This window comes from Spodoptera frugiperda, chromosome 4 (assembly GCF_023101765.2).
Source record: "Spodoptera frugiperda isolate SF20-4 chromosome 4, AGI-APGP_CSIRO_Sfru_2.0, whole genome shotgun sequence".
Classification (NCBI taxonomy): Eukaryota; Metazoa; Arthropoda; class Insecta; order Lepidoptera; family Noctuidae; genus Spodoptera; species Spodoptera frugiperda.
Window position 1 is genome coordinate 8,931,091 of NC_064215.1, and position 27,122 is coordinate 8,958,212.

Here is a 27,122-nt window from a genome sequence, read left to right on the forward strand (position 1 = left end):
AACGATATGTTCTACATAAATATATGCAGCTAGTATGTATGTAATACAGAGGGACTGCACGGTTGGCGCGGTGGCTGGGCAACTAGCTGCCGTGCAACGTGTAGCGGGTTCGATTCCTGCACGGAGCAACTCTTTGTGTGATCCACAAATTGTTGTTTCGGGTCTAGGTGTCATGTGCATGTGAAATTGTATGTTTGTAAACGTACCCACGACACAGGAGAAAACCATAATGTGGGACAACGTTTAAAAAAAATTGTTTTACGTAAAACGAAATCGAAACGAGAGCGCGTTCAGCACTCTGATTGGTTGGTTCATTCGTGCCGGCCAATCAGAGCGCCGACTGCTCTTTCGTTTCGTTTTCGTTCAATGTAAAGTAAACTCGTACTAAGGGTACAGTATAGAGATAGATATGTGATTGAAATGTTACGTAAATTGGCAAACGTTTGAAATAGCTCGCTTTTAAATAAAATATTTTGCATGCTTTTATTTTTATTAAAATATTTTGATACCGGGTTTGCATCATACATATTATGAGTATCGGTTGTTGAAATATACTTACCTACGAGAAATTTAAATTCATTCGGGATTTATTAGGGATATTAAAGAGAGTTTAAAAAGATAAGTTTTTGTTTTTTCATAACATAGGTCTTCAGTTAGCTTGACAAGCATTGTTCATTATAAGTAAGTGTGATAGAGATGTCGTGGTGGGCCCGAAGTTTAAGACTCCACATGCATGAGGCCGGGAGTGCGTTGTGTGACGTTTCCCGAGATATATGTACTTTCTAAGATTATTTTGTCACCACTGACAAACTGTGGGGAAACATCGTGAGGAAACCTGGACATATAATTTTTCATTATAAGTTTGAAATCGCCAACCCGCAGTGCTCAAGCGTGGTAATTATTGCTCAAGTCTTGTCCATGTGAGAAGAGGCCGTTGGTTAGCAGTGGCTGTTGATAGAGATGTGTGTGTGATAGAGATTCGCTGAAATGAATACACAATACAACTAATATTAAAATTAATATCTATTAATTAAAGCTTAAAGTCAATGGAAACATGGATTAATATTTAAAATTAATTAATAATATAATCCGTGATTGACGTTACTTATAATTGAAAACGAAAATCGATTTATAATTACTGCCTACTGTTGAAAATGTAAAAACTTATCTAAAAGCTTTTTTGTTTGTTTGAACGCGCTAATCTCCGCAACTACTGGTCTTCTCCCGCCTTGGGCGAAGCGAAAGGGAATGTCAGACTCTTACTGACTAAAAACCACCCCGTTCCTAATCCTGCTGTTCGAGCCGGAGCCCCGGTAAACCCACTAGGTGGTCCACAGCTCCGGAATAGGCTCCATGCTAGGCATGTGATCGCATTAAGGCTATCGATAATTTTTACTAACATCTAAACTCGATATATGCTGTAGATCTCTGATGACCATGGATTGACGAAGAAAAAATAATGCCTACAACAGTTTTCTATGCGTAGTAAAGATTTAAAACAGAAATGAGTATTATTAACACTCGAATTCCTACCAACTCAACCAAACAGCAAATAAACACAAAACAAATGATAGTACAAAAGTATTTGCCGTCAAACTCAATGAAGAACAGAGAAAACAAAAATGAGTCTTATTTAATAACATTATAAGCATAAATATTGCAAAACAACGATAGATAGATAAGGCCATTAACAAAACGTCTTTCTTCACACACATACATTTGCAAGTTTATTTTTTTTTGTCTACTTATTTTCATTATATTTCCTCAAGATGTCGAGTCACGAACAGGATTTAATATCGCCACAGTCTATAAATATTGGATAAGAAGCAGTAGATCAATACATTTCTTCTACTCTGGATGTCTTTTTTTAGAACCTTGCTTGACAAATGAGGGATAAATGGCACAATGGATTTGAATTGAAAAGTTGAAAATTGCGCTTCGGAGAGTGCTACTGGTTCAGCTTTATTAGAATAGACATAAGCCTTTTTAATTTCTTCTCTTGAAACCAATCTCAATCTGAATGTCAATGCAATTTCAATCCAATAAAGTGTGGGAGAGCCATGCTTCGGCACGAATGGGCCGGGTCGACCGGAGTGATACCACGGCCTCACAGAAAACCCACGCGAAACAACGCTTGCGTCTCCTCACTTTTGTTTCGACATCTACTGTTAGAAAGAGAAAGAGAGAGTCAACTTGGCAAAGTCTGTTCGCACTTACACTTAATTTTATTATTCAAGCCATAATCGTTGAACTGGAGTGTTACCGGTGTCTACTAAAAACACAAAGTAGCTTCTTAGTGCTCTATTTAAGAGGGAGCATAACCCTAAAAGATTTGGCCTGACTCCAAATTGTTTGCAACACACGTACGGTTAATTTAATTGTTCGTTTGCACTGTTTCGCTTTAGAATAAATAAATAATAGTATGTAGACTGCGTATTAAAAAATCAGTATTCTAAAACTCATCAATGAATTTTAAACTAAAGTACAAGGCAATATAGTTCAAAATGCATTATTAGAATGCAGTGACGTGTACAGTATGTAGTTCTTTTCTTAATTTTCAAATAAGTTTGAATAAATAAATATTAGTGTGTATGTAGACAGCGTATTAAAGAATCAGTATTCTAAAACTCATCAATGAATTTTAAACTCAAGTACAAAACAATATAGTTCAAAATGCATTATTAGAATGCAGTGACGTAGACTGTAGTTCTTTTTTTAATTTTCAATAAGGTTGAATAAATAAATATCAACTTATCAATGAATTTTAAACTAAAGTACAAGGCAATATAGTTCAAAATGCATTATTAGAATGCAGTGACGTGTACTGTACTTCTTTTTTTAATTTTCAACAAGGCTGCCAGTAACAGTTACGATTTTTTGCACAGATGACAATCAAAGCTGGCTTCAAAGGGGGAACTGAACTATTTTTACTCTGTGGCAACTTTGTGGAGAGAAAATCAAAATGGTGGCAAGTATTGGCATTGGGCTGATGTTTTGTTGGGATCGTGGGCCAATGTACGTTAGTCGCGAGGGAAATCTAACAGTTTAGTGGGGCACAGGTGGTAAACTTAGCGATAATTTCATTTTCCAAAGTAAATATTGTTTGTTGGTAACTCGATCAAGTGTAGGAATTGTATGGTTCATGGGGCTGTTGGTTCAAATGTTGATGAAAGAATTCAGTATCTAAAAAGACAAAGTCCTTCTTTGTTATACTTAGTTCTATAAATGGAAGCTTGTAAACAGAAAAATATTAATCCAACTCGTTTTCAGTACTTAAAACTTATTTTGTTACCAGAAAAACCATCTTGTTGTAAGAAAGTTTGAAAGAGACTACCTTTAAACTTATTCAGTCTTAGTTTTGCAGAGCATAGTAAACGAGAGATTGAGCAATTTAAAATTTCGTAATTACATTAAATAAGTATTTTATGAAGTCTCAAAGCATGTCGAATGTTGAAATTTTATTTCACTTATTTGTAGACATCATTTGCAGTAATGCTTCTCTTTTAAAACATTAAGAAAAATAAACTTGACTACATATATTAAAAATAAAAAGTCAAGAGATTTTCCTACACTCCATTTTAGACGTTAAACATAAAACGCATAGATTCCATTTCGCTTTAAATCTTATTCATCGACTTCAATTTCCGTTTTTTAAAAATGTAAAGTCGTATTCTAGATTCAAATGCGTAACGAACTCGGAACGCGATGACCGTTTGTTTTGAATAGAAAAACCGTTTCTTTTTTCTTAAATGCTAGTTCATTTTGTATTCAGCTTTATTTTATGAGAGAGTCAATAAAATATTTGCATTTGGACTCTGATTTCTTTAGTTTACATTTCGAATTCATAGGAAGGAGCAAACAGTTTTTTTTTAATTCCATTTGACAGTTATTGAGTGTTAATTTTGTATTTCTATTTGTTATTAATTTGGGTAATAAATACTAATTAATGTCTGTTACATCTTTAGGTAGCAACGCCTTTTATCCCCGAAGGAGTAGGAAGAGGTGCACATTACGGCAAGTACACAATGTACACCTACTTATCACCATTTGTGTTATAAGTTCCATGTAGTAGTAAACCTATTGCCATATACTGGGCACAATTCCAGACAGAGAAATTTTTGAAAAACCGAAAGAAACCCAGTAACCTTTTGCGTGACTCGGGAATCGAACCCGAAACCCCTTGTCCGGTAGTCGCACCTGCGACCACTAGGCCAACGAGGCAAGGAAATGCAAAGGAAAGGTCTAGCCATAGATCAAACGGCAAATTCTATCTTCCGTCCCGTTACAAGCCAAATTATTATCACAATCCTTTTGTAGATAGTTCCCAATCATACGGGTCAATGAACTCGACAAATTTCCACCCCGGCTAATATAGAATCACTTTAAACGTTAAATGCCTGCTAATTACTTTTCTAAGTGAGAATTTATGTCTTAATAACAGTTAAACTTATTATTTTGACGTCATACTCTCGCCATTGCTTTTAATTAAATTAAATGCAGAATTGTTGTGTCAATCTGATTTTGTATTTCGAACTCGAGTTTAGAATTTTAAATTGAGAATGCATTTATGAATTTTGTCTAAGAACTTTCTGTTGCAAAGAAAAATCGTATTTTAATTGAATAAATCGCTATGGACTGAATTAGATTTGATTAGATAAAATGATCATTTACTTCTAATATACATTCAACTTTCTTAATGTAACAGGTTGTAGGGTGCTTTTCCACCAGATATGTACTATGCTACGTTGCTGTGGATGCGTTTGACTTCCACCAATCATATTCCTTGGTACACATAGCTTAGCACTGGTGAAAAGACGCGATGTACTATCGATACATCGCATACTCGAGCTGCAATATTCTTTGCACAGTTAGATAGCATAGTATCAGTGAAAACGGTCACCTAGTTACACAACTTAGACGTTTTCGGAGCATAGCTACATAACACATCACTGGTAGTAAAACCACTCTGAAAGTAATTTAACTAGCAAACATTAATTTCCTTAAATCGTTTAGCTATAAATCCGGCTAAACAATTTCAATATGTTTTACGAGGTCAAACTTCCCTCTAATAGTTTGATGGCTACTTTCGCGAATGCCCGAAATCATTAGGGAATATCCCAACATCGGAGACCATTAATTTCATTGGTAGCGGGATCTGTACAGAATGACCCAATTAAAACTTGTGTGAGAACGAATCGACCAATGTTTGTGGACGGTCGGCTTGTGCGATATTACAATGCCCTTGCTAAGATTTTAAGATGCTATAAAAATGTTGGCAATTTTTTTAACTGTCCAAAATCATCATTGATTTTAGAAGCAAAAATTAATTGATTCGTTCTCAAGTTAAAGGCGAAACAGGCTAACTGTACTGTTGGATTTGGCCTTTATCTTATCATAATCACACTGGTAGGCCGTTAGGAGGACGCAGTTTAAAGGGTTCAGATTTTTTAGAAAATGCTGCTACTCAGCCTTGTACATGGGTTCTTGCAACATTTAGTTAAAAAGGTTACCAGAGGTCAAATTATTGGGTAATTTTCCCAATCTTCCCAATCTCCGCATCCTCAACAACTCTTAAATTCCTAACCCCCAAAAGGCGGGCGGCGATTGCTTACCATCAGGTGATCCGTATGCTTGTTTACCGGCATTCATTTTATGTATGTGCTCTTAACCTTTCGTATACCGTCTATAAGATAACAATAGAAAATACAATGTGTCTCGCGTGCAGCTGTGTTCTTGCATACAATGTGCCAATATCAGTGATAGCTACTATCGAAGCGACCAAAATACATCTTGAACTACACAACGTTCCTTACATGACCACTACAATAATCGGTTTTCGATAAGCGCGGTGTTGCGGCCGCTGTTTACATTCTCATTACATGTTTGTCGTGCTAAAATAGGCGACTGTACTGCCCTAACATTCCGTTTGAATGTTACACTTGAATATTTGCATGTAGGCAAAGCATTTCACACGATTTTGTATCACGAATATATCTACTAATGTGTTGAGTGTTAGGTTGATATAGGTCCGTACTAGAGGTGACATATCCGCCGGAGCTGCGGACTACCTAGCGGGGCTCCGGCTCGAAAAGCAGGAGTAGGAACGGGGTGGTTTTTAGTCAGTAAGAGTCTGACACACGCTTTTCGCCTCGCCCAAGGTGCCTGAAAAGTCATTTGATGATTTTCTCCCCAATTTTGGACTTTTAAAACCATAAACCATAGAGTAACCAGAATCTGCTTGTAGAAAGCTGTATTAATAAAAAACATCCGTTCTTTTGCTGTGGGTCGTAGGAATTTCTGACCTTTTTAAAACGCTATATCGTTTATTCAGAAAATAGAAAGTTGCATTAATAAACATATAGTTTTGTTTTGTAATATACTCATGCTGTAGCATTGTAGGACGTTATTCCGGTTACCTTGAAAATTAGTTACTGTAGGAGATATTGTACTTACAAGTATATTAAGTTTCCACTTATCCTTTCATTAAAACGACTTGTATCTACTAATGTTTGTTAACACATTCCAGATCATTGGTTTTAATTTTGACTGCTATTTAGATTAAATTAAACTGTCGACACATTACCAGCCATCGTTTTCACGCAGCTTGTCACTGACAATGCTGAACAATCGAGCTAAAGCCGAAACTAGTGTTGTTCCACGCACGGACTTACCGAAACCGAATTTCAAATTAACCTCAGTTACGTTGCTAACGAAAACTGAATTAGAATTATGTAAATATTTGGGTTAAGGAATAAGGCCTTAGGTTTGGTCAAGCGAATGTTCAATTTGGAAAATAAACCTTAATGCTATGTAATAAAGGTGTTCGATTATACTGTTGTCGTGGATTGGAGATGTAATTCCCAATCAGCATTCAGAGAGGCTAGTTTGTAAAATTTTTGGTGAGAGTTTTCTAAAGTGGTCAATTAGAGAGATTCGTTTTTTTGATAGTAATAATATCTACGTACATTTTTTAGCTAATTAAAGTAAACTAACATTATTTTAAGTGTGTGAGAGCTATGCTTCGGCACGAATGGGCCAGCTCGATCGGAGTGATACCACGGCCTCACAGAAAACCGACGTGAATCAACGCTTGCGTTATGTTTGGTTGTGTGTGTGAGGTTACCGGAGGCCCAATTGCCCCCTTACCCATCCCCGATTCCCCAACAACTTATAAATTTTTAACCCCTAAAAGGCTGGCAACGTACTTGTAACGCCTATGGTGTTTTGGGTATCCATTGGCGGCGGAGACTACTTGCCATCAGGTGATCCATCTGTACGTTTACCGACATAAGTAGATGCGCTATATACATATGTAGATGAGACAAGATTATCATATCAAAATTATCAAATAAATTCTAATTATTTTACTTGGTTTTAAATAAACCCCCAGTTACAAATGAAACTTAACAATGATTGCAAGAAAGAAATGCTTTTCAAAGTGGATATGAAGTAAGAGAAGGACCTTCAGCTCTCATAAGCCGAGTGGTTCCATTGTTCGACGGCAGGCCGTATCTAATAATGTATGGAACACTGGTTTATGCAATATAAGACGTTTCTTGAACATCGTAAACATATATGACAAGATATTTTATATTACACAGATATTGTTTATACGCAGTTTTTTTTTTATCTTTGCTCTACACTTGGATTTTCTCCTGTGTCGTGGGTGCGTTTACAAACATACACATGACAGATCCGAAGCAACGATTTGTTGATCACACAAAGAATTGCTCCGTACGAATCCAACATACTACACGTTGCGTGGCAGCCGGTTGCCCAGTCACCGCACTAACCTTACAGTCGACAAGATATTTCAAATTACACAGATATTGTACGCACACACACACAAACACACCATCGTATTATAATTAGGTGTTTGTATATATTGTAGTATTTCATATACGTATTAAAAATTTTACACTAGACGACCCATATCAGACTCGTATTTCAGCTCCATCCAAAGGTTGATCTGCAAGAAATTGTTTTGTGCTATAACACTGCCCATTGTACACTATGCTTATTCATATTGTTCTATGTGTTTATGTGGTATAAAATAAAGTATTCATAACTATGTAATTTCGGTCTGTCCATCAATCAAAAAACTAACGCAATATAATAACCCTTACAACATAATAGAACAAAATTCCTTTCGTACATTTCATTTTGTAATAACATGTTTCCCGGATCAAATTCCGGACTCTGGACCTCTCAATACCCGGCTATAAATCCGGGACATCGCTCGGAAGTCATGAAAACTATCAGCTCGCAATGCTGTGTTGTTGGTCCAATTAGAGAGGTTATCGATTGGGCGGGACATATACAGTTTCGAAGATTGTTAGCTTTGATCTGATGCTGCAATAGTCTTGTGTATTGTTGGGAGCGTTTCGTATTTAGCTGTATAGGTAGGTAGTGGTTTACTAGTAAAGTTTTGTAGTAAACAGTAACTTGTGGTACAGTACAGTACAGTAGACATTATACATATTTGCATGTTGGGGCAAGGGCTTTTTTTGAAAGTCATCCAATATCTTCTTCCTCCTAAGGTGATGCGACAGTGTCAGATTCTCACTGACTAAAATGCACCCCGTTCCTTCTCCTGCTTTAAGCCAGAGCCCCGGTAACCTGTTACGTTGTCCGCAGCTCCGGAACTTGTTGTCCGCAGCGGGGGCTAGCCTTTAACGTTTTTATATTTGCATAAGTTTGTTCAATTGACAAGCTCCAATGGTAAATGTGCTGAACTTACTACTTTCATAAAAAGATAGTTAAAGCACCTTACTAAACCTTAGTATAAAAATCTTCAATCCCTCAAAACCGTCGAACAGACGACCCATCCAAAAATATCAAGCAAAAAAAGATGGCATAAACCGTTTTGCACGAACATATCCTGTTCACATTTACAAGCCCTAACGATTCAAAACTTCGCTCGTTTCATCTTATTTCTATCCAAACCTAATGACTTGGGTGCTCTGAGAAGCACCTTACTGAACCTCGGTATAAAATCTTCAACCCCTCAAAACCTTTCAACAGACGACCCATCCAAAAATATCAAGCAAAAAAGATGGCATAAACCGTTTTGCACGAAGATACTTCCTTTTCACATAATGAACTATCGATTCTATACTTCGCTCGTTTCATCTTATTTCCATCCAAACCTAATGACTTGGGTGCTCTGAGATACGCACTCAAATCTCCCTATTACGATACGATATAGTATAACCATCAAGAATAAGTTGTTTCTGCTAGGTAGAAGGTATGGTTTTATGGTAGAGGTAACTGTTTTCGGAAAATGGTCTGTATTTTGTTGTAGTATGGTCGAATTTGAAGGTTTTAATAGGATTTTAGTGTTGATGTCTAGCCTTTAGATACTGATTGTGATATTTACCTGTATCTATTATACGTGATGATGCTTTTATTAAGATATGGATAAAAGAGCGCTATTTTCGATTTCTGGATCGGGGTAAAAGGTTTTCAGTATGATCGATTTTATTTGTATTGTATTTTATTAACTAGGTCTTTAGTTATTGATTCATCAGAAACAATATGTAAAATTTCTATGCTTGACTATAAATGAGCCTCCTCTACACCTCTCTACTTATGTAGAGGAGGCTCATTTACAAGGCTCATTTAAATCAAGAAGGGTTTAATAAATATGTAGGCAGTATTTATAGCAAAGTAAGATTTTATTTAACAGTATATTATTACATTTGCTCAGTGTAATGTAAAAACACAAACATAAAATATAGCCCAAATACCAAAAAACAGGCAAAAAAGTGAACTAAACAAAAACCAATAAGAATGTGAAACAAAGTGCCAAAAACAGTGAAAAAATGTTGAACGGAACCACGGAAAGGGGGGGCTTGTCCTTACAATCGTCACCGGTAAAGGTGTCCACATCCCCAGTTCGAGCCACTTCGAGCCCGGTTCGAGCACCTCCTTCGCCGCTCAAATCTTCTTTAGCCAGTGGAAGGAGATCTCCCAGAAGATGTCAGTTTGCGGCCCCTGTGGAAGATGCGAGGGATAAATGTGGGGCTTCCTGGCTCTGTCGAAGAGGGGCTGGGATTGGGGAGGAGTCGGACCTTGAAAGGTCTCCAGGTCCCAGTGCCCCTGTGCTGCAGGCTTGTGACGAGTCCGTGCCGCCGCCGAAGAACTGCTACCGATTGGTTATGTTGGGGTAAGTGGTTTGTCTTATTGTTTTGTTCTAAGGACTATATCCTGCTTATACATATTTACATATATAATAACTTCGTAGCACCTTAAAATTTTTCTCACCTTTTAATTATTACCTGGACTTTTACAAATAATTCAAGATAGAAATTAGCGAAATCAGTCCAGCCATTTTTGAGTTTTAGTGAGACTAACGAACAGCAATTGATTTACAAAAACTAAAATATCAGTAAAAAAATCATACCGGTATTTAATCTTGATGTATACTACAAGCACGAAGCTCCAGATATCGCCATGCAGTGAATAAAGATATCAAGATATCACACTCGCCTCATCTCAACCAAGGATGCATTTAAAACGATATCGATACAATATCGAGAAAATTACATAATCGATTCACATCCTAAGTTCAGCCTTCAGCAAATTGCTGAAGAACACTAGATCGGATCGGTTAGTTAACCTTCGTGCTAAATCGATTCCAACCGACAAGTGTAGAGGGCGATTCCGATGTACGTACAGCCTGCATATCAAGATGTAAAAACCAGTATAAATTGATCGGCGATTGTATAGAAAGGTCTTGTAAAGCGAGACCAAGATAAGCTGGGCTTGTATAGTTTGATGTGAGCGTGTACGTACCATTGAGGATCTTAGGATCCGATCGTTCTGATTATTGGATTGTACAATATCCCTGTTGGTACGGAATTTTACTTAATACCTATATGTCGCCGTATTTCGGAGACAAGGGTCCGCTAGAAGGTACTATGCGATACGTGCGTAGGAGTTTTGAGCACCTCTTTTGCTGATCTTGTTTTATTTTATCGGATTATCGAGTTTGTCCGATACTCCGATTATATCTCGGAATTTATTACTAATTTATTCTGATCTTTTATACATTGCTTTTTGGCCTAAGGTTTGCAAGATTTCTAATCGCGATATCGGTATACTTTTAAGTCTAGATTTTTTTTGTGATTGTCGATTTTAAACTCTAATTTCTTTAGCTTTATAGTTCAATTCAAACAAAAATATAAATCTAAGGCAAAAAAACGGATTCTAAAATCAAATTTTTTTACTCATTATTATACCATCTGCTTGCTATCACAAATACGAACCTTATTCCAATCACATTAAAAGACACTTTCAATAAATAACTTCCAGCGAAGATTAATGTATCGAGAATTATGTGTAGTACATATTTCAATCAGTTTGTTTCGGTTTTATACGTTGTAACAAATCATGTTTACGAGAGAATTGTGGCGTGTAAAGCATTAGGGTAAAATGTATTACGAATTACGATTTACGATAAATCTGGGTGTATTGAGCTATTGAGTACTTGTTTTGGAATTAATGATTAAAATTAAATGGGTTGTTTTAAGTTTAAAATGATTTAAAGATTTTAGGGTCGTTCATATCTGACGTAAAATACGTACTAACGTATCATCGGTTCAGTGTGAACGTTCAAGCGTTTTTCTATACATTTATCTGATTCTGTTCTAGCATTACGCGACCGATAATACGCGACACTTACTCCATCAGATATGAACCGACCCAATGGATCCAATGGGTATATTACTTATAAACTATACTAGACTCTTTCATTGTTCTTGAATGTATCGTTCTCTAAAAGTAGAAGCAGGGATGTCAGGTTCGACTTTCGGGTATGTTAAAAAGTCAATATTTCGTAATAATTCGTCAGTGTCTGTATTTGTGCCTGGAAAATCATATATGAGGCAGGGAGTGTCAGACTCTTACTGACTAAAAACCACCCCGTACATATAATTACCTACCAATTCAGAGATAGAAAGTTTAACGTTTTGAATGTGTTAAATTTCTGCATTGATACATAAATACAAAGCTGCGAAAAAATCCTAGAATGACGTTCAAACGAAAATGCTTCTTATCTTAAAATATTAAAACTTACTTTAAAATAACACAACAAGTTTTGTATAGGATCTTCGACAAACAAATTCTACAAAGGTCACCGTTTCAATTATATCTCGTCCCGATATGAAAATAATGCGATTGAATTTATTCTATCGAGACATTTTCAATCCTTTAGACTTGAGCTGCTTAGTGATGTGAAATAATCTTTAAATTCAATTATATTTTTTTTATATTGACTTGACAATGTTATTGGGATGATACATAAGTTTATCATTTTTGGAAAATAGAGGGCGTTATGCTTATGTTTAAACCTTGACATTATGCCTTTTAGTCTCCGAAAGGGTATGCAGAAGTACACATGAACAATGTATTACCGGCTTTACATTTTTCATAGGAATTATGTTTATATAAGGTGACTGTTATATTTAAACTCGTGATTGTTAAACTCATGATTACAAACTTTCCCAAAGAGACTTTTATGTATACTTATTAGTTTTACTTTTAAAACAATAACAATACAACAAAATTTTACTTGTTACGAGTCACCCTATATAATTCTAGACTTCGTGCTATAATTTAAAAAAAATCGTAAAACCAAAGAAAGAAGCCTCCGCAAATTCTTCTCCAACTTGGGAATCAAACTTGGCATCGTTAGCTCTGTCATACTCGACCAATGAGGCAAACATATAATTAAAATACTATTTAATTAAAAATAAGGAAAACTTCATTGAACCTTCGATAAAGACGTGTCAACTTCATTCGCCGTAAAATGAAAATTATCTGTTCATTTAGACGCTCGGCATGTTCCTGAAGGCTCGATAAACAGGCTCTGTTAAAGGATATAGACAGATTGTTTACTTACCTAGACGACGACGAGCTGAAGTCTTGGATGTGTAAGAATTCCTTTTGATATTCAAGAATACGAGACGCAAATTGTCACTATATGAAATTAAACATAAGCATTTCCAATGCGATTTCAGCACACTTAGTATGAGTTTGCTTTACGTTAAACGTAAAGCAGTAATCATACATTTCCGATAGTAGGGAAGCCATCCAAAGGACATATCCATAGCATGCATCTTTCCATATAACATCATAGCTTAGGTGAGTCCGTTTCCACCAGTGCTAACCTATGTGTACAAATGCATAACAAAGTATATCTCTCATGAAAAAGCAAACTTACAATCTATCCAACCTTTCCTTTAAAGAAATGCCATCTCAAGCAAAAATTAAACTATCTTAATGTAAATTTAACCTACTAACACATAATAACACACGTTTCATTTAACCTTGCTCAGATATTGCTATGCACCAATAAATCGCTTCGTGCGACGGCGACGTGTTCCGAATTGTATAATGCGAACTATTCAAGGAGATCTTCGTAGTGATGCGAGCATCTCTTATTGCCTGGCACGAGATGTGACATAGTTAAAAGTTCCTGAGATATGTGTTATGATAGGACTTTTTAAGTACATTTTAGCTTCTGCCTCTTACTTTGCCCGCGGTACTGAGATGAAACTGTCTATGAAAATATCCAATCTAAAAAAATCAAGCCAAGGTTTTTACAATAACTGTTGTTAGACATATTAAAATAAACAAAATCACGGTTTACTCACGTACATTAGAGTCACAGAGGGACTTTTCATCATCAGACGCAGTGTCTGATCATCATCAGTCATCGCGCACGCTGCTCATCTGCGCACATTAATCAAGACACGAATTTAAAATGTGGATATTGTCATCTTCATCAAACACTCAAACAGCAATGGCTTCTTTTACTGAGGACAATTTGCTACAATTTCCAGGCCTGATACAGTTGGCAGAATTGGAGATCTCAGTTTAAAAGCATTATCAGAGAACACTGCCGTTTCATTTCTGTAATCATTATAAATAATGTAGTTGATTGCAACACCTGTAACAAGAATAGGAGTCGTGATAACATATTCTACTCTATCATTATTATTAGATTTAATTTCAACAAATTAATCAATAAAAGCCACGATAGAAACATTACAGTATCAATAAATCAGTCGGCGTGACAATCACACTGATACAAATTGCAAATACCGCCGCTCGTGTACGCGTTCGTGTTTACTATTCGTGTTATACCACGTTACTCAGCCACTACCATTGATACTGAAAGCAGATATTTACTCTGTTTTTACATAATATATTAACTTGGCTCTTATTAAGTATATATACAGTAACTTTTTTTGAGGGGGAAATGTCATCCTATGATATTTTCCCGCCTTGGGCGAAGCAAGAGATAGTATCAGATTTTTACTGACTAAAAACTTGCTTTCGAGCCGGAGCCTCGGTCATCATGGGCTATACCGGGCTCCATCTGTGGTGGTCAGATGGCTCTTTGAGCGCACTCATGGGTCTGATTCTGGTCGGGCGGCGACCTATCTTTGCTCGCCGTCCACTCGCACTTACGGACTTGAAAAAAGTGGAGCTGGAGACCATAATTATGTACAAGTGTGTTACTCAGCCTCATTGCCATATTCAGCATATTGCTTTGTATACACGTGTACTTTAGTTTCTTTCAAGACCTATCCAGAACCTTAAGGAAACTAGAAACGTTATTCAACCGTTCTAAAAACATGGTCCTTTTACACAGATGTCTGGGTATAAAGATGTGCCTGTCAGCTGTTTCCAGCCGACTCGAGTTCTAACCGGATAAAACTGGATCACTTTGCGTGGGCAGACATAGCTTCATAAGTATAAATAAAATATACTCATTCGTATTATGGCTTTCGATTTCCTTCAAGAATTTATTATTTGGTATTCATTTGAATTGCGTTCTTGTGGTAATGAAAGTGGGGAGTTATTAAGGCGTATTTTCGAAGCAAATGCTTATGTAAGCTTTATATAGATATAATATTATGACTGTGGTAAGCCTAGTGCTTTTATTGGAAACTTCCAAAATTGTGTAAAGTTTTGTGTTTTTTAATTCTGTTTTTATTAGTTCTCCACGGACTCTAGGTCCGTGCCCTTGTCATACACCCTTAAATTTTTTCAATCTTTATTGAATAAGTATAATTAATAGGAGCGTGTATTTACACATTTGTTTTTCTTTCACGTAGCTAAGGGCCACAGATGCTATGATTTTTGTTTCTGGAGAGTGTTAGATTAGGAATATATAACTTTTCTTGCCAAAACCAAGTGCAGAAAACTAGTTCCGAATAAAAACGAAACAAACACGTAGTAAACATGAAAACAAGCAAAACACAAAACCTCCTTTATTTTTGAAAGTCGTTTAAAAACAACATAAAATTAACACGAACTACGATAGACTTTAGACATAAAATGTACAAACTCGTAATTCGGTTAGTTATCCCTAAGTTGTGCCATTATTATGAGGGGACCAGACTAAACTAATTACAATTCTGTGCTAAATACTTTTTGTTTAGTTACACAATGTAATTTGGGAAACGTGATTATTAAACAGAACATAACGTCACGACTTGTTATCCCTGGAGGGGTGTACAGAGGTGATGAAAGGTGCTAATACTTCATGAGACTCATGTAATAAGTTTTGAGGTTATTGACATATACGAGGCACAAATTCGAGGTGCATTGCTATTCATGAGAAAAACCTTACTTTAAACCATTTTCATAAGCTACGTTTATAAAAATCGGCCCCAACCTCTTCTTTTTTTGAAGATTGTTAATATACTTATTTTTTAAGTAGGGAAAATCATCAAAAGACTTTTCCCACCTTGGGTGAGACGAGAGGGAGTATCAGACTCGTACTAATTGAAAGCCCCCGCGTTCCTTCTCCTGCTTTGAGCCGGAGTCCCGGTTGCCTGTTGCATTGTCCGCAGTTCCGGATATGGTCAATATATACTATAAACTTGCTCCTAACAAACCACTTTTCTGTAAACCACAATACAATCATTTCAGGCAATCGCGGACATATACTACACACATCCTTTTTTGAAGTCAAAGATCTTACCTTGTCCCTCTTTACCCAATGATGAATAACAAATGTTGTAACTTTTACTATACGACATGGCACTTTAAAACAGCATAGAAAAATGTATGTTCTCAATAACTAAGCCTAGTCTGTTCCCTGGTGGAAATTCAAGCGACGAAAGGGAATTTATAATGCATTGCAGTAGAAGGTAGTCAAGGTAGCAAACTGAATTCGCATTTATCTCTTCTCCTCGATAATATTGTTGTCATAATAATATCATGATTGTGATTTGTCGAATGGTTGGACAGAGTTTTGCTTTAGTAATTAAACAGTAAGTTATGAAGCTTATAGAAGTTATGGAGTGTGGGAGAGCCATGCTTCGGTACGAATGGGCAGGCTCAACCGGAGTGATACCACGGCCTCACAGAAAATCGACGTGAAACAATGTTTGCGTTGTGTGAGTGAGGTTACTGGAGGCCTAATTATTGTCTCAATACACCCAATCCCCAGGTCGCCAATAATCTTTAAATTCCTAACCCCCAAAAGGCTGGCATTGCACTTGTAACACCTTTGGTGTTTCGGGTGTTGATGGGCGGCGACGATTGCTTAGCATCAATCAGGTGATTAGTCTGCTCGGTTGCCGGCTTATACTATAAAAAATACCTTTAACAACATAAAAACATAACTGCATTTTGTACAAAACCAATCTACTAATAAAAATCCAGAGATAAAATTAAAACATCAAAAATATACCATATCACTATAAAAATAAAATTGCATTTTGCACAATCTGATACCCGTAGTAGAGGTGTTGAAATACAAATTATAGCAGCGTACGTGTGGAGATTAGTGTATTCACATCCACCTTTGATCGCTCGCTCGGTAAATTGATACATTATCCGTTGGCTGATACATTTTCTATCATAAACGTAACATAATCAATGCGGTAACTGGAAATGTTAATGTCATGGTTATTTGTCAGTGTGAGTGCGGTTATTGAATAATTGTAACGAAGTGTAGGTAATATTTACTGCCGTACTCAGAGTAATTTAGTGGTTTCCGGAGCTGCGGTCTACCTAGCGGGCTTGAAAAGTAGGAGTAGGAAAACCGGTAACCCGTTAAGTTGTCCGCAGCTCTGACTCGGGCTTCAGCTCTACTTAGCCCTATTTTTTGTGGTCCAATCATCATCATCATATCAGCCACAAGACGATTGCTGAAAATAGGCTTCATAGAAAAATGACTTCTAGATAGACCGGTTGGAAGCAGTACATTTGTTGGAAGTGGTGGTCTAATGGTTGTTAACGATTGTTTTCAGAATTCAAAATCGTTACTAAAGCATAATTTTAGTAATCATTAAATGTCTGTAAGTACGGCAGTAAGACTTTTTCCTCAGAAAAGTTTTTTGAGAAAGAATGTCAATATGTGTCTAATAGGCAAGAATAGTTTTTCAGTTTATCCTATTATGATAATATAAGTAAATAACATTTTCAAAATCGAAAATAGTCCTTACATAATATATCTTAGCGACTATTAGTTAGACTCTAGGTACCTATTGGATACGTAGTCAAACAATGTAATTTAAGATTTGTAAGCAAGAACATAAGGTACAATATTTATTTTTCTACCTTATACCCTGATAGTACTCGCAGTTTCCAATTGAATTCCACTGATAGTAGTTGAAGTATTTCATGTATTGTTGGTAATATTGTTTAGTGTTTCTATATACTTTGTACATAGTACATAATAGTTGATATTACATAACATTATTGTAATAATATTGTGTTAGGTTGGAAAGGTTTGGGTTGAATTCCAGTAATAGGTATTTGAGGTAAGGTATCATGATATTGTGAAATTTATCTAGATATTAGTACGTACTATTGTAGAATATTATTTTGACTGCTTCGTTGGTCGAATGGTCGTGAGTGCGACTGCTGCACAAGGAGTCTCGGGTTTGGGAAACCCGACGTGAAATAATGCTTGCGTTTTGTTTCGTTGTGTGAATGAGGTTATCGCAGGCCCAAATATCCCCCTTCCCAATTTTCCCTATCTCCGATTTCCCAACAACCTTTAAACACCTAAATCCCAAAAGGTGATTGTGATTAATTGATTGACAACGGTGATTTGAGTGTCCATGGACGGCGGCGATAGCTTACCATCAGGTCATGCGTCGCCTCAATTACCGACTTATAACAAAAAAAATATCTTTTTCATATTCATCACCTCACATATCATAGCAAAAGAAGTATGTAAGATTCGTAGCAATTGGCGTTCCATTGTCTCTGCCTATCCCCATGGGAGACAAGCGTGAGGTTATGTATGCATACCTCTGTACACACACTTCTGCTAACGTCTTCAGGAAATGACAGGCGTGATACATTTAACATTGTTCTCTGGTATTGCCAATCTACATACTATATTTGATTGCCAGTCTATTAACAGTAGAAGCTATTAAATACGTGGATAGCCAGACATACATGTAGCCACTGCAGTGAGAAGATTGCAATAGTCCAATACAGGTTCATCACGGTCTTAGATAGATTACTTAGTAATCTGATAATTAAAATCATGAAGCAAATACAAAGAGGAGATGTCATAATTTTTTTTTGATGGGGAAAATCATCCTATGACTTCTCACTCAAGCTTCGCTCAATGCGGGAGAAGTCAATGAATGATTTTCCCCACTTAAAAAAAGTCCTTTTTCTTTGAGAAGATCATCCAATGACTTCCCGCCTTGGGCGAGGCGAGAGGGAGTGTCAGTCTCTTACTGACTGAGCCGGAGTTTCGGTAACCTGTTACGTTATCCACAGCTCTGTAGGAGATGTCATAACTAGATATCTCTTTAACATAATGCGTGACACTTTACTTTTGTAGTTTCTAATTGAAATGCGTTTTATAATGCGAGGCGAACTTATGAATGCTGTTAATTCCTGTTTCATTATGTTTTAGTTATGTATGTAAGTTGCTTTAATTGGTTGTCTACCGTTGTAACTTTTGAATTAAATAAATAAATAATCATTCTGAACATAATCATTCAACACTACACTCATTTGACGCTCTTATCAAGGAAAAATCAAACCTATACTTGCGCAATAGAGACCATTTTCCAACCAAGCAAATACAACGCCATACCAAACCTATTGTCTTGTATTATGAGTACGTTTGCAAACACAAACAAATCTGACAAAACCACAAACCCCGGAATCTCTATACCGTTGGCCTTACAAATATTTGCCGAGAACCATCTAAGTTCACAGTCGCAAATCAAAGTATAAATCCAGTGTAACTTGATCTATAGCTCTAAGAAATTCATTCGTGGTTAGAGGTGAGGTTATACTGGACTGTATAGGTTGAAGTGCGGTTAGTACCCACATATAATTACTTAACTGAGATTTCTAGTGGCTAGCGTTGTAAAGGTTTCCTCTAAAGTCCTTATTACTAGTATTTAGAGTTTTGTCAATGATTTTAAATACTGTTGATTTCATTTTTTCTGTTGGATACAAGAAAATACATTTTTATATTAGTACCTATCATGCTGTGATAATTTCTTTAAGTCGTTGTTAAGCTTGGTAGAATATGAGGGGAGGCCTTGTATTTGTGTAGCAATAAAAGGCTATAAAAATAAGACCATCATGCCACCTTCCCGATTTTCCCAATTCCCCGAGTCCCCAACAACCTTAAAATTTCTAAGCCCCAAAAGGCCGGCAACGCACTTTTATCGCTTCTAGTGTTTCGGGTGTCCATGGGCGGCAGTAATTGCGTGGCGTTGCGTTATATCACAAAAAAGATAATATATCTAATTGGAGGCATTACGTGATTATTTAGACCATGCTCTCAAGTAAACCAGTCTTTAATCTTTCCAAAGGACGGCGTGAAAGGTGCCAATACAAAAAAATCCCAAAACATATCTACTACCTAGTATACATGCATATAAAATTAAAAAAACCCTCCATATCAACCAACACGAGTGACGGCCATTTTGTTTGACAGCAAATAATAAATCAGTGTTGAATAGACATTGTGACTGAGTACACAGGAGGAACAATGTCCCGATATTTACGAGTCACATCATTGAAATAAACTGGTTATATCGCTTCCCAACACTCGGGCCGATGAAAAGTTGACACATTTGGTTATGGGGTGGGCGGTAAATGAATTATTGTGTGTGTGTGTGTCTACTGAGCTGTGTTATGGACGTGTTGATTGGTGTTGAAAGTGATATGTAAAGGTTTGAAGTGTATCTATGTAGGTTTTATTAGAGGAACCGGTGTCTCCTTTAGGTGCAGATGGTGGCCACCGGGGAGGTTTTAGTGAGGTAAAAATCCCACACTCCCTAGTTTTTTCCACAAAAAGCTAGGCCTTTTTAAGATTTCCCGCTGGCAACAAAAAAAAAGGTTTATTAGATGCCATCAACATCTAGCCTGCACCTAATTGTTCTAATACTGATGACGTTTTGGTAATAGGTAAAATTTGCAAAATTTATACTTTTGGGGAGTAAAGAGAAAGGAGCAGGTGGAATTTTTATCATATTAAAATCACCCTTTCTTTTTGTGATAACATAATTCGGATGATCTTCTCCCACCTAGACTGACTAGAAAACCACCCCGTTCCTACTCCTTCTTTGAGCCGGAGCCTCGGTAACCCGCTAGGTAGTCCGCAGCTCCGGATCGGTAAAATCACCCCTAACCTAAGAGGATACCAATACAGAAACAGTTCTAGAATCCTATGTGCAACGCCTATTTAACAATTTACATTATCAATCAATGCCTTAACATGAATTTCTCAATTAATCACTTTAATAAAAAAAATCACCAGCTTAAAATTTTATAACCCCTATCATAGGTACACTCACTATCAAATAAATTGTTCCAACAAAATGTGTCTACAGCTAACTTCTTTAAAATTCAACGCTTATAAATTTAGAATTGGCCCGGATTCCATGCACGACAGTGTAACCACCTCGGGGCATTTTCGTCGTATCAATTATTTAGTAGATGCAGACAGGTGCCTATATGTGGCGCGTTTAATGCCGTACACTGTAATGGAAATAATGATTGTCATTTCTTTCTTTCAAACTTATATTGCGATTGTAATATTGGATCTTTTTTCTTTGTACATATTTTAAATTCTACCTTTTCGCGAGTCAGTCGCATATTGTATGTGTTAGGCATGTATTATATACGAAACATGATATCTGAAGTCCAGAATCAACTGTTAAGCAAGGTTTCATCGAGATCTCAGGTTCGGTTCGCGGTTTTATTTTAAGCGAGGAAAATCATTTATCATCATCATCGATATATTCCGTGTGGAATATATCGATAATCCAGTCCCGGTAATAATCCGATAATCCGTAAATATTGTTTTCTTTAGACTTTTCAGTTCTTTGATAAAGGACGTAAATTGGAATTGTGTCCACAATAGGCTCATCTCCGATCATATATGGTCTTCTTAACTGGGAGAAGTGGGTATTACACCTATAATGTGCACAAGATGCACCTTCAGGTATTAAAACGCATGACGTTGTTGTAAGCTAACCAATATAGGATTAATTCAGTGCATAAATTCATTGCACCCCAGTGTACATCGCCGGTGTGTGGGTAATATTGCGAACATCGCTAGAGGCGCCATCTATCAACTTTGCCGTGATATAATGCCACTATGCACGTTCTAGACGCAGCACGTTATTAGCTCTTGTTCATTAAGATTATCTAGTTATTTAAGCTAGGTGATGATGGATTTATCGTCTTCTAAGGAATAGACAGGTTTTTTATGTTATAAGTCGGTAAACGAGCAGACGGATCACCTGATGGTAAGCAATCGCCACTGCTCATGGACACCTGAAAACTAGAGGCTTTACAAGTGCGTTACCGGCTTTATGGGGGTTAGTAATTTTAGGATTGTTGGTTAATCAGGGATTGAAAAGATTAGGAAGAGAGGTAATTGGGCATCCAGTAACTTCACTCATACATACGCAAGCGTTGTTTCACGTCGAATTTCGGTGAGGCCGTGGTATCACTCCGGTCGAGCCGACCCATTCGTGCCGAAGCATGGCTCTCCCACACTTAAAACTTAAGTACAAAATGACTTGATAATTTCATACTGCAAGTTTTTATTAAAAAAAAATCTCAACAAAATCAAAAATATCAATTTTAATTTTAGACAATTCAATAACCATGGTAATAATATTATTGGTGCTAAAATTATTATGATATCAATAAATTTTGAACATTTCAGTTCGTACTCGTAACAAGCTGAAACGAACTCATTCGACGTTTGGAATCAGTGGAGCGTGTCATTCACTTGACGTTTATATTTCAGCCGATTGTCACGAAATATTTCACGAATAGAAAGGAATCAATAATTTTATTATTACCTTTTCAAGTCGACAGAATGTCTATATCTATACTTAGGTAACTAGATAGATTGGCAGTGTCTGAGTAAAAATATTGATACTTTTTTTAACTTTGTTTGTAAAGTTATATTTGGATTTAAATTGGTATCTAGAGATTTTGTTTTTTATTTTTGTTGCTTGCTTCTGCCAGCGGCTACGGTCGCGTTCCCGTGGGATAAAAAGTCCTGTCACCCAAGTCAGCTCATACCCTGTCTGTACACCAAATTCCATCAAAATCCGTTCAGTAGTTTCAGTAATTGAACGAACAAACATCCAAACAAACCACCTTTCATATTTATAATATTAGTGTGACGTTTTACTTCGATAAGGTACTCCATAAATGAGTAAAGGGAACTAAAAATAGTATAGGCATAAGTATTGAGGGTAACAAACTCACTTTATTTTTTTTAAATCATTCTGATCTCTAGAATCAGTATCTAGAGTCGATGACATATGCCTCTTCGAAATCAGGTTTTTTGACCAAAAACGCGTTCGGCGATCTGATTGGCCGGCTTGAATGAACCGACCAATCAGAGCGTAAAACAAACTCGTACTAAGGATACAGGATTTCTGGCTAATCTAAATAGTTAATGTAATGAGTAGGCTGGCAGAATCTAAAAAGGTTAAGTGAGGGAGAATTTAGACTAATTAAATTATCATATGAGTTCACGAAAATCCGGTTGAAAGCGAGTTTCGAAATGAAATATGAAATCAGATTCGCAGCCCTAAAATAGCTACACCACAACTTTTTTCTCAGAACGGACCAGTACCGCAATATTTAAGTACCTATACCCATTTTTAAAGACTGCTTAGCAACGGTGTAATTACAGAAAGATAAGACCATCTCTGTTTTGTGGGTATAATGTTATCAAGAATTTTTTAGGGAAAGAATTTAAAAAAATTTGATACTCACTGATTAGTCCAGAATAGTGCAATTCAGTGTTCCTTTGCAGCCTAACACAACGAGACAGAACTGAAGACTATAATTTTGAACGAAAACTAAACGAAAAAGTAAGACAATACTCCATCCTTTTCCTTAACATAAATTCTTACACATTTTACGGATTCACAAAATATTTTTGTTTCGTCTTATTCTATAAATAGCACCGCCCACGTGATTTTGTCCGTGATTTTGTCTGTAGTACCGAATAAATAAGGACGTCAAGTTGATTTAACTTGTGGTAAATTGTTTATTCACTTATATTTTTTTGTATACAGCGCGCGTCTGTTATCACGTGTACTGCTCATGACATGCTTCCCGGCGTGGGTCGAAATTAGTCGATGAATAGTGAAGTACATGTGTGGGCTATATAACATGATTATTTATAAACTTCTATTTGAAACCTGAAAATGGTTATCACAATATTAGACAATAGACAAAATCTGGAGCTACGGACTATCTAGCGGGTTTATCAAGGCTCCTGCTCGAAAACCAGGTGTAGGAACTGTGTGGTTTTTAGTCAGTAAAAGTCTGGCACTTCCTCTCGCCTCACCCAAGCCAAGGGTGATTTATGATTTCATTGGATGATTAACCCCCTTGAAAAGAAAAGAGCTTAGTTCGATACTTTTAGTTGTCTAAAGTCAAATCATAGTAACCGACTTATTCAGTTATTTAATGGTTACTTAACCCAGTACTTAGCAATTGTTTTAGAAACAATATCATTACTAAGGAATAGTTTAATTAATCATTAAATGTCTCTTTGTGGTAAAACTACTAAAATAATCTAGATAAATTGAGTCAAAGCTCTCCTGTTAATTGTTTTACAAAGCCCAACTCATTGTGTAGGCAAAATCCAAAAATATTTGAGGTTTACAAAAGGCAGACGAGTTATTTCAGGTGTTTCACATTCTATTTCGACAATTTCAGTGTTTGTAGGCTTGTCAGGTAACATTTTAGGTGAAAAAAGAATTTGTTAATTTTGTAAACATGTTTTTGAAAGACGTAGTTGATTGTTTCGTGCGTCATAAGTGCATCTGTCGAGCATTAGGCCAGATTTGAAATATAGGTATATAGTAATAGGCAACATGTTGATGGGAGATAATTACACAAGATTCCTTGTTTTGGATTTTAATTGGATATTAGTATTCGTATAATAAACGAATCTCTGCCTACTCTATCGGTAAAGAATAGGTGTGACGTTATACCTATATTATTTAAATTATAGATTCAACCAATATTCATCATAACGGTTAGATTAGACAAACATTAGTATTTTTTTATTACTTTAATCAAAGAACATATTTACATAAGCTTTTGAACAAAGGATAAATATTTAACAAATTATAATTAGGAAATTCTCATTAGAAGGTATAATATGGTCTAGCAAATAAGTTTAACGAAGTTACAAAAGCGTAGACCCCGCATTACGTACATATTCTACACATTGAGAGGTCAATTTATAATGGAATAGTATAGTTTAAAGTGCGGTCTGCACATTAAGTATGTATTGTTGTTTTAGGATTAATTAGTACGGGTCGGATTGTAAAATACACGTGTGTGCAGACAATATCATATGATAGTAATAACTACAATAATAATTTAGTTTTGTGTGTTTCATATCTAGGTTGAGTAAGTTGGGGTGCTTTTCCACCAGAGATGTGCGATGTCACGTTGATGTGTATGCGTTTAGCTTCCATCCATCATATTCATTGGTACACACAGCTTAATACTGGTAGAAACGTACTGAGCTAAGCTATGATTTTTTATATAGAAAGATGCGTGTTATGGATGCGTGCTATGGATGTATACTATAGATGGCTTCGCTACTATCGATACATCGCATACTCGAGCTGCGCATCTTCCTCGCACAGCTACATAAGTAGCTTAGTATCAGTGGAAATGGTCACATAGTTTCACAACTTAGAGCTATTTCATGTTTGTAGCATAGCTACATAGCGCATCTCTGGAAAAGGATCAGAGATGTGCTATGCACAAGCAGTTTGTAATATAACAATTATGTTTTTAGAACGTTTCAAAAATGACCGATAATTAACTGGTTACCCAGCCACCGCACAAACCGTGCAGTCTTGACAATTACAGAATAGTATTTTTTTTGAGGGGGGAAAATCATCCAATGACTTCTCCCGCCTTGGGCGAGGCGAGAGGGAGTGTCAGACTCTTACTGACTAAAAACTACCCCGTTCCTACTTCTGTTTTTCGAGCCGGAGCCCCGGTAAACCCGCTAGGTAGTCCGCAGCTCCGGAGTCTTAGAATAATCAGAACAATTCATGGGTGACAGAAATTGGTTCTTACATTTACACTTGTGAAAGCACGTACGTTATATTTATACCTTACTTTATTTAAAATATATTTAGCAGCTCCAAAACCCAGACAAAATAAATACCCATTAGCCTGTTTACAAGACATCATTAAAAACATGTAAATTAAAATGTTTTAACCTTTCATTATACAGTGAAACTTGGTTAAGTGGGACCTGGATAAGTGAGAAACCTCCACAAATGGAACTCATACTGAGGTCCCTACCCATTGGCACTAAATTACCTCTATTAGTGGGACAAACAACCCTCTTTATCTGGGATTCGTTCTTTTGATTTATCATCTTAGTTACCTCTATAACTGAGACAGCAAGTGAATTTTAATGCATAAACCTCAGTAACTGAGACAACATCGTTTTGTTTGTTGATTTACTTATTCTTATTCATTTATAATGTGCACATAACACATTGTTTTATTTAAGAATCACACCTCTTTATCTGAAATAACCCGTATGTTCACCTCCATTAATGGAACCCTCTGTAAATGAGACAAATATTTATTTATACCTGGTTATCTGAGACACTGGGTTAGTGCAATACCTCTATAAGTGATACCAATTTGCAGGTCCCTTGATGTCTCACTTAACGAGGTTTCACTGTATAAGCTTTCAGTCACATTGACGTAAACGTTGATTGATTGTTCTCGTTTTACCAAACAATTTACACGAGCAAGTACTGTGTACTGACTTTAACAAAAACAGTTTTAGAAATTTAAACTCTAATTAGCAAAGGTTAGGGTTTAATTTTGTTTTGTTTAACTATGTGTTTTGTGACCTTCGGGCTTTGAGTAAATTGTAAGGTTTTTTAAAGAAGTCTAATGATGGGTTTATTTGCGAAAATGAGGAATTTTACGTCACATTAAAAGTTCCTGACATTCAACTGATGATCTATTAGCCACTTTTATATAAGAGGGTTTGCCAAAATCTCCAATTTTATGGGGGAAAATCATGCCTTTCAACTTTGGTTGGGTGTATAAGACTCTTACTAACTAAAAACCGCGTTCCTACTCCTGTTCTTCGAGCCAGAGCCCCGATGAACCCTAGGTAGTCCGCAGTTCCGGATCAGGCATCAGCCCTACAGGACCCCATAAGTGCTGGTCTGATGGCTCTTATCAACTAAGTTCTACTACACTTCAGAGATTTAAAGTTACCGACGTAGCCCAAAGAATTAGCTAGCTGGAATGGCAGTGTACCGGTCACATTTGTCGAAGAACCGAAGACTGATGGGATAGATAGTTCTGGGGTGGAAACCGCGTCTAAGCAGGCGTAGATGATATCCGCAAGGTGGCTGGTAGATGAATGCATAGAGCTGAAGACCGAGCTCAGTGGATTGCCATTGGAAAAACACCATGTCCAACAGTGGATGAGAATACTTTGATGATGATGACGATGATGATAATAATGATGAACTTCTACTTAATATACCAACAAAATTAAACTCAAAATCTTTTAGGTACTCATTAAATGAACCGACATTTTCGGCTACCCAACTAACAAG

At 36.5% G+C, this 27,122-nt stretch overlaps 1 protein-coding gene across 1 annotated transcript in view; it reads left to right on the forward strand.

Annotated features, from left to right (window-relative positions):
• Positions 1–27,122, forward strand: part of LOC118272847 (GTP-binding protein Rhes) — a 76,247-nt gene that overhangs the window by 9,841 nt on the left and 39,284 nt on the right. The window contains exon 2 of the mRNA XM_050707967.1: positions 9,710–10,168. Within this exon, the coding sequence (XP_050563924.1) occupies positions 9,825–10,168 (344 nt within the window). The 5' untranslated portion in view covers positions 9,710–9,824. The remainder of the gene's footprint in view (positions 1–9,709; positions 10,169–27,122) is intronic.